Below are 8,790 nucleotides of genomic sequence, written 5' to 3' on the forward strand. Positions count from 1 at the left end.
TTGGAAAACTCTCGAAGGAAGTCGACATAGCACTACCCGGCAAGCACACTCGAGAACTATATGATAACCTTTCCTGGATGGAGGCGAGCATGCTGGCCCAGCTCAGGACAGGCATGGCGAGACTGAACGCCTCACTTTTCCGAATCAGGGCAGTAGCTTCAGCCCAATGCGCATGCGGACAAGCGAGAGAGACGGTGGAGCACTTTCTCCTCCGATGCACACGATGGGCAACACAACGAGCCGAGACACTCATGCGCCCTGGCACACAAAGAGACAACATCTCCTTCCATTTGGGAGGTAAGACGACATCAGATGGTGATGATTGGAAGCCGGACATGAAAGCAGTCCGAGCTACGATACGCTTTGCGAAGGCCACGGGCCGACTGGAGAACGTGTGATCCCTTGCGGGGGCCTAACACACCAAAACCCCCCTTCTTCTACTAACCGAACCTAACACCCACACCTCGTGTCAACAACAGTAAGCGCCGCTTCAGTCGCCGTAGATAGGACTCTGAACACTTGAAGAATAGCCTTCAAGCAGCTTGCCAATACAATCTAAACCCCACGAGAAACCGGCGGCAAGACAGAAGACGAGAAAGCAAGAGCGGAAAGATGACCTATTATGGGCTTGGGAGATTCGGACAGACTAGAGGAAGCGACCGTGTACAATAGCAAATAGTGCCTTATTGGCTCTAGGCCACCAGGCGTAATAAACTTGTGTGTGTGTGTGTACCTGCCTTGCCATAGGTACCTTGCGGTACTTACCTTAGGTACCTTAGGCAGATATCTATCCTACGACCTCCTAAGACCTCTGCGCCCCGACAAGGAATGTGCTTCATTCAACTCCATCATTATTCTTCGCTTCGCATGTCGGGGAATAGGTTTGAAATGCAGCCTTCCACTGTGCTTTTACTGTGCAACAACCACGTGGCAGTGCATGGATTCCTCGCTCGCAAGGCTCGGGGCCTCCCATGTTGGTGCTGACCGCATCGGAGCACGCACAGTCGAGCAGGTTATGACGGGCTCCCATTTAGGCCAGGCGGCCAGTTTGTTTTAATCGTGCATCTTTGATCGGTCTGACCTCGATTCGACATTCGCCCCTTCTTTATGACTTTGCTATTACGACCAAATCGACATCACAGACCACTACTCCGATGCGTCTCCTGAATGTCAAAACCCGCAAGCTAGAGAAGTTCTTCGATGAATCGAACCCAGACTATGCCATTCTTTCACACACCTGGGGAGCAGAAGAAGTTACTCTGCAAGATCTCGAGAACCCCGATCATGTCCAGAAGAAGGGCTGGACCAAGATCGACGGGACTTGCACCCTCGCGGCCAAGGAGAACATCGACTACATCTGGATCGATACTTGCTGCATCGACAAGACGAACAGCGCAGAGCTTTCGGAAGCCATTAATTCCATGTACCGCTGGTACAAATCGTCCCAAATTTGTTACACATATCTCTCCGATGTCCCCACAAACACAGACCCTTCTGAGTCCAACTCGGCCTCTCGACGGAGTGGCTGGTTCACCAGGGGGTGGACACTCCAAGAGCTGATCGCCCCGCGAAACCTTGTTTTTTACGACCAGAAATGGAAGCCCATGGGGACAAGACTGGAGTTGGCGGCTCTTGTCAAAGATATCACCGCCGTCCCCGCTCACATGCTGTCAGCAGACGCCTCCAATCCCTGGCCTAATACTGCAATACGCATGTCCTGGGCGGCGAACAGAGCCACGTCGAGGGCTGAAGACATTGCCTATTGTCTCCTCGGCATCTTTGACATACAGATGCCTCTGCTATACGGCGAAGGCAATGCCGCATTCCAAAGGTTGCAGCTTGAACTACTCAAGCAATCAGAGGAGGAGTCTCTGTTGGCTTGGGGCCTCGACTCGTCGGTGCAACTGATCATCAAACCCCCCAACTGGAGAGGTCTGGTTTCAGTTGCTAACAACAGCCGCCCATCTCGCGGTCGGGGCGTCTTAGCACACCACCCGGGCGCCTTTCGCTCCTGGCAAGGGTTGGAGGCATCAGAAGAAGACACGTCAAAGTGGCCTCCGAGATCCAAGATGCAAGCCACCAAGTCCGGGTTGGAGATAACGGTACCTTTGATCAAATTGCGCGGCAGGTGCTACGCAGTTCTGAACTGTTCCCGCTCTGCTCATTTAGCTGATCTATTGCTCGTTCCCCTTTTCCTTCAAGCCGGCTCCGGCAAGTCTACAATCACGTACTCGCGAGGCCAAAATATCATTTGCGCATCATGGGCTGTACTTGACCAAGCTGCAATGCAAACCATCATTTTAAGCACTGCATCAGATGTTGCACCAGGATCGGAACAAGTTCATGACGATTTTCTTCCTCTCCACGCTTTACAGGACGACGTCCTGATAGTCCGACTGCGTGATGTGGTTGCAGAGACCACCATGGCCGTTGATCATTGCATTGCCCGTGATCATGGGCCTGCTCTTGTACCAGTCAGTACACGAAATGTTCGAAATCTAGCCAAGACAACAGCGAGTCTAACCCTTTGTGCTAGTTCTTTGTTAGTACTGATCAGAGTCTTGACAAGAGGAACGTCCAATGGATCAACGATCATGATCATATCGTGCGGCTGAAGTACGATGTCACGCGTGTGAATCGCATAGCTTCTAGATTCAAGGTTGATGGAGAAAACGGGGTTGATCTGTTCGTATTGACAACAATCGAAACTAAACAGGGCGACGAGCACTTCACTTGCGTCATAGGCAACAACGTTCGGCGGCAGCCACCAGAGGAGCTCTTGGACCTAGGGACTTCGCTCAGCAACTCTTGCTCTATAACCATTGACGGGCGAGTATACTCCGCCCGCGTTGATTCGAGACTCTTTCTTGGCTTTCGGGTACACACATTGGATCTCAGCTGCGCAACTGCTCAATCTGTCTCTTCTTCTTCTATTATGCAAAGCATTCGACGCATATCGGGCAAGCTCGGATTGCAGAGAACCTAGGCTATGATAGAATGAGCTCAGTATGGTGCGAATTTCACGGACGGAACGTTTCAAGGACACCAAATGAATTACCATAGGCCGGCACATCTTTCTATCATCGGCAAGGTAGTAGCGGAAAGCGGTACGGCACTCAGAATCATGAATACCCAACACGAGTGCACATGTTCAACAGCTTCTTCTTTATTCCTCGCTTCTCAAACCGTCTCCAAGCGCAAGAGTCGGATCGCATTCCCTCCCATAATCCCGTCAGCCTCCTCACTACCCTTTCCGACAGCCTTGCTGACAGCCTCGGCATTCCATGTAACGCTCTCCCACGTACCCTGCTCGTCCGTCCCTAGGGGCGGGAAAAAGGGGTGATCCGTGCCGAACATCAGCCTGTCCGCCCCACCACTAGCCGCAATGGCGGCCTTGAGCCCGATCTCGGAGTAGATGACGGCGTCAAGATATACCTGCTCCCGCAACACATCCCAGATGGTCCTCCGCGCCGCGCCGACCTTGCCCTCGGCAACCAGCTGCCCATCGTGCAAGATGCAGCTCTCGATGCGTCCGGCGAGAAAGGGCAGCGTGCCGCCGCTGTGCGCGAGCAGCATCCGCAGCGCAGGGACCCTGTCGAACACGCCGGCGAGGTACATCCTCGCGACGGCAATGGTCGTCTCCATGGGGAAGCCCAGGGCCAGCGGCAGCACGTGGCCGTACTCGGCACTGGCCCTCGGGCCCCACACGTCGTTTGGCAGACCGTAGTGGGGATGCAGAAAGACGGTCAGCGCGGCGGCGGCGACGGCCTCGAGCACGGGGACCAGCTCAGGGTCGTCGAGGCCGCTGCCGAGGCCGGACGTGCCCAGGATGACGCCGCGGCAGTGCTCGAGCTCGGCGACGTGGCGCACGGCCTCGAGCAGCGCGGGCAGCGGCGCCGTCAGCGGCAGGGCGGCGAAGAAGAAGAGGCGGCCGGGCTGCGAGGCGCACATGGCCTCGAACTCGTCGTTGACGCTGCGGGCCGTGGCTGCTGCTTCTTTGGGCTCGATAAAGTCGAGCCAGGGGTTGGCGAGGCTCACGACGGATATGTCGATGGAGTGGGTGTCCATGAAGTGGATCTTCTGGTCGAGGGAGGCGTAGTGCGAGGTTAAGGGCCGGCCGGGCGGCTTGGCGGTCGGGTCTTGGAGTGCGGCATCGAGGGCCTGCTGCTCGGCGTCGAGGAGGATGAGGCGGGGGTCTGCGGCCTGGGGAAAGGTGCGGACGACGGGGATGGCGGTGCGGGAGGTGAGGATGTCGATGTAGGAGGGGGGGTACATGTGGGTGTGGATGTCCACGACCTTGGGCTTTGTGGACGCCATTATGTGCTTGGTATTTTCTGAAAGATGAGGGTGTAAGCTTCCTAGGTACGATACCTAAGGTGAGGTAAGAGAGTTAGATGCACGTGAAGAGATGAGACGATTCTGGGACGAGGGCGACCTACAGCAACGCTGAATTGATCGCTGGTCGATGAATCCTTGTACTTTCACTCCCCGTCTTATTGTTTGGACTCTGTGTCATGCGAGGAGATGGAGGGCATACAGCTAACTACAGCCATCGAGGAAGGTAGCAAGAGGTTCCCGGCGCCTGCCGGTGTAAGTCGGCGCGTCCCCGCAGTTGCCCCGCCGTTATCTTGCGCTCCGCAGTTATCCTGTGCCCCGCAGTTTATCCGTCTATCGGGTATGGCCATATCGAGGCGTAACAATCGTTTTCGTTGCAACGATATCCAACTCGTTGCTTCCTTCAACATTTGACATCTATTGTTTCTGTCAATAACAACTCCATCCACGGACATAGCGTCATGTCGAATACACATGTGCTGCATGGCCTTGTATATTGACCTCGAAACAATGACTCGATCATGATCGTCAACTGATGGCCTGGACGCACTGTGCGCCATGATTGGGATCCCTGCACAACAGTTGTGGCCAATATGCCTTCTCCCAGTCAGGCCGTGTTGCGATATCCCGTGGTTCCATCTTCAGCTTGTTCCTTCTTATGATTCCATGAGATATACATGGTCATTATGAGGGCATGGCATTGCTGACAAGCCGTCGAGCACTACACCGGGCTTTCTACCAGCTCATCCAGAAGACATGCAGAAAACATCTGATATCTAGCCACTTCCTTTGACAACGACTGCCTCACGTCGCTCACGACGTTCTCGGCTGGTTCTTGACCGGTCATTCAATCCCCCGCCACGCCTGCTCCCACGTTGTCTTGGCCAGCATCTCGCTCATCAAAAGCACCGGGCCCCCGACCCATTAATCGATGGCGTGCTCATCCTTCACGCCAATCTGGTTGTCCGCCACGAATCGTGCAGCCACCAGATCGACGCTCACCCAGCCCGCTGAAGGTGTGGTCCGGCCGGAGCTCCATCCTCGGAGGAGTCGAACCCACGACGGGGGAGGCTCCTGGTTCGCAGTGCGAGGACTGATGCAACCCATCACGCGCGACACCTGCACAACTCTGGGAGCAAGGTTGCCCGCAGGCGCAGGGACGCAGTCCCAACGGCATGGGTAAAATAATGGAGCTTGATGGTGTCATCTCCCGCCATGGAAAAAGTCGTTGCAGGATCCTTTATGATGATTTGGTCGCAGCCTTGAGCTTCGTCGCTCTCCCGTCGACTTATCAACCACCAAACTCTTCCAGCATTGCTGCCCGGTGACTGTGACTGTTTAAAGACCGCCATGGCCGATCACGAAAAGACACCACACCCTTCAGTCATGGCTGAGACGGTGCAGCGGTCGGGCGAGGATGAGACTCGCGAAAATGCCTGGATTCGCTTGATGACTGTGGTGCACTGGTATCCCCGGGACATGCCCTCCAAGGAGAAGAAGCTCGTGCTCAAACTCGACCTCATGATCCTCGTCTACGGCTGTCTATGCTTCTTCACAAAGTATCTGGACCAGGCTTCGCTGACCAACGCCTACGTGACGTAAGTGAACAGAGCAAGACCTGCTGGGCCACATCACTGACAGCAACAGCGGCATGCGGGAGGAACTGGGAATGTTTGCTAACGAGCTCAACTACGCCGTCATCACCTTCTGGTCCTCCTACTGCGTCTTCATGATCCCCGCCTGCTACTATCTCACCCGCTACCCCGTCAACGTTGTGCTGCCCCTCTGCGAAATCGGCTGGGGCACGGCCACCTTTGGACTCGCCTGGGCCCAGAATGTCGACACAGTCTACGCGATGCGCTTCTTCGTCGGCCTCTTCGAAGCCTGCTCCTTCACGGGCGTCATCTACGTCATCGGCTCATGGATGCGCAAGCGCGAGATTGCGCGCCGCGTTGCCCTCTTCTACATGGCCGCGCCCCTCGGCACCATGTTCGCCGGCTACCTGCAGACGGCGGCGTACCGCGGCCTCACCGGCGTCGGCGGCCTCTCGGGCTGGCGCTGGCTCTTCATCGTCGACGCCATCATCACGATCCCCATCTCGTTTCTCGGCTTCTTTGTCTTCCCGGACGTGCCGCACCGGTCGCGGCCGCGGTGCCTGTCACCGGACGAGCACGCCTTTGCCCGCGCGCGGCTCGCCGGCCAGACGGCGCCGTCGCAGCTCAAGGTGTCGCGCGACATATTTGCGCGCGTCTTCCGCCGCTGGCACTGGTACCTCTTCGTCGCGCTCTGGTCCATCGGCAACCAGAACAACCAGATTCCCGGCTCGCCCTTTAGCTTGTACCTACGCGCCAACAATGACTTGTACAGCGTCACGCGCATCAACACGCTCCCGACGGTGGCGACGGCCGTCTCCATCGTCACGGCTTTCACGACGTGCGCCGTCGCCGATCGCATAGGGCGTTTCTGGCCGCTGCTGCTGGCCGTGTCGGTGCCGACAGTCGTGGCGCACGCGCTGCTCGTGGCGTGGCATATCGGCGAGGCAGGACGCGTCGCGGCCTTTACGATTGGCGGATTTGAGGGTGCGCTGTTCCCGCTGACCATGGCGTGGGCGACGGTGGCCATGGCGGGGGACGCCGAGGAGAGGGCTGTTGTGACGGCGAGCATGAATGCCATCGGGCAGGCGATTGTCGCGTGGAGTCAGCTGCTGCAGTTTCCGGCTGTCGAGGCACCGCGGTTCAAGAAGGGGTTCCTCGGTGGGCTCATTACATCGGTCGTGCAGTTTGGGGTCATCTTTGCCATCATGTGGTTTGCACACAGGGAGGACGTTACCAAGAGAGCGTCGGAGGAATACTCTGACGGTCAGCCTGGCGACGAGGAACAACACCGCGATGAACGACAAAAGGAGGAGAAGAGTATCGAGGGGTAGACTCGTCCGATACCACAGTAACGGGGTCCTGGTTCTTGACTGAAGAGCTGCTGGCCATTCAGTCGCAGCGTCTTCCTTGGTGCCCAATGCATGCATATCCGGCGATCGCCAGGCATAGGTACAGTTTCTCCATCGAACGGCCTGGCCACCCTGGCACATGCTACCTCACATGCGTGAATGCCACGCAACCAATCTGTTCCGTCCACTGCCCCTCCGGGAAGGTGATAGAACAGTCTCAGCCGACGCCGTCTCAGTGGCTGGCGTCGACGGCGTTCCCCCGCGATTTTACCCCGCCGTTATCTCTGGGTCGGCTGTCTGCATGTCGCCTCTGCTTGTCCTGGTCCCTGTCTCACCTCCACGTCGCCCTCGCTCGCGGCCACCTCCGCTTCGGGGTTGGTTTCCCCCTACTGTCGAGGAGCAGCTTATCAGCGCCGTCACCTCCAAAGTGGGGTAGAGAGTACATGATGGGAGTGCCATGCGACGGCAGCTGAACTGATGCCGCCGGTGCCATTGCAGTCAAAAGGAGGCTGCCGTGTTGATTGATGTCTTTCTTCTTGCTTGATCTGTGAATGTGACAGGCAGAGTGAGCAACGTCATTGGAGCTGCCACTTGACATTCTCCCCATTGATCCGGTCGTCTTCCTGTACCCTCTGAGGAGTGTGGCTGACATGTAAGTCGAGAGGTTACTTCCACTGGCAGACCTCCATGTCTACGATGGCATCATCTCAAGCGACGACCTGCTGATCCAGTGTTCGGTTCAAAGACCACTACTGGCAAGAGTCGAACTGTTTGCTCCCACTGAATCACCATCTCCACCAGCCATCATGGCCACAGCAGTGAGCGGAGAGGGTCTCGTCATCCCCGTACGTTTACTCGCACGCACGCCTACTCGTCATGAACTGACCACCCCAGCTCATCGACTTCTCGGGCTTCCTGCACGGCGACGCCGCTGAGCGCCAGGCCACGGCCCGCGCGATCCTCCACGGCTTCCAGACGGCGGGCTTCATCTACCTCAAGAACCACCCGATCGACGAGGCGACGCTGGCGCGGGCCTTTGCCGCCTCGGCCGCCTTCTTCGCGCAGGCCGACGAGGCCAAGCTCGCGCTCGGCTGGACGACGCCCGAGGCCAACAGGGGCTACTCGGCGCCGGGCCGCGAAAAGGTCAGCCAGCTCACCGACGTCAGCGCCGTGTCGGCCGTGCGGCAGGCGGCGCCGGACCTGAAGGAGTCGTTCGAGATTGGCCGCGAGGGCGTGCCGGGGCACCCGAACCAGTGGCCGGCCGAGGGCGAGGGCGAGAGCGAGGGCGACGCCGCCGCCGCGGCAGCGGTCGCGGGCTTCCGGGCCGAGATGCTCGCCTTCTTCGCGCGCTGCAAGGCGCTGCACGTGGAGGTGATGCGGGCCATCGGCGCCGGCATGGGCCTCGCCGACGGCTTCTTCGACGGCTTCACCGACGACGGCGACACACGCTGCGGCTGCTGCACTACCCGGCCGTCGACCCGGCCGTGTTCCGCGTGCGCGCCGGCCAGGTG

General features: G+C 57.9%; 4 protein-coding genes across 4 annotated transcripts in view; 3 read left to right on the forward strand and 1 right to left on the reverse strand.

Annotated features, from left to right (window-relative positions):
- Positions 1–1,154: 1,154 nt before the first annotated feature.
- VDAG_09817 (HET domain-containing protein) lies at positions 1,155–2,304 on the forward strand (the record flags this gene model as incomplete). Its single annotated transcript, XM_009654676.1, has 2 exons — positions 1,155–2,102; positions 2,170–2,304. 2 exons carry the CDS (start codon positions 1,155–1,157, stop codon positions 2,302–2,304), a joined length of 1,083 nt encoding a protein of 360 aa, XP_009652971.1.
- A 65-nt stretch (positions 2,305–2,369) lies between these two features.
- On the reverse strand, positions 2,370–4,317 carry VDAG_09818 (2-amino-3-carboxymuconate-6-semialdehyde decarboxylase; the record flags this gene model as incomplete). Its single annotated transcript, XM_009654677.1, has 3 exons — positions 2,370–2,465; positions 2,840–2,871; positions 3,306–4,317. The coding sequence occupies 3 exons, from the start codon at positions 4,315–4,317 to the stop codon at positions 2,370–2,372; spliced, it is 1,140 nt and encodes a 379-aa protein (XP_009652972.1).
- A 1,404-nt stretch (positions 4,318–5,721) lies between these two features.
- On the forward strand, positions 5,722–7,261 carry VDAG_09819 (pantothenate transporter liz1; the record flags this gene model as incomplete). Its single annotated transcript, XM_009654678.1, has 2 exons — positions 5,722–5,933; positions 5,983–7,261. 2 exons carry the CDS (start codon positions 5,722–5,724, stop codon positions 7,259–7,261), a joined length of 1,491 nt encoding a protein of 496 aa, XP_009652973.1.
- Positions 7,262–8,085: 824 nt separating this feature from the next.
- VDAG_09820 (thymine dioxygenase) overlaps positions 8,086–8,790 on the forward strand; it is a gene marked incomplete at both ends in the record, with an annotated part of 1,048 nt that continues 343 nt past the window's right edge. Inside the window, 2 exons of the mRNA XM_009654679.1 lie at positions 8,086–8,124; positions 8,174–8,765. Coding sequence (XP_009652974.1) covers positions 8,086–8,124; positions 8,174–8,765 — 631 coding nt within the window. The remainder of the gene's footprint in view (positions 8,125–8,173; positions 8,766–8,790) is intronic.

This window comes from Verticillium dahliae, genomic scaffold (assembly GCF_000150675.1).
Source record: "Verticillium dahliae VdLs.17 supercont1.27 genomic scaffold, whole genome shotgun sequence".
Lineage (NCBI taxonomy): Eukaryota > Fungi > Ascomycota > Sordariomycetes > Glomerellales > Plectosphaerellaceae > Verticillium > Verticillium dahliae.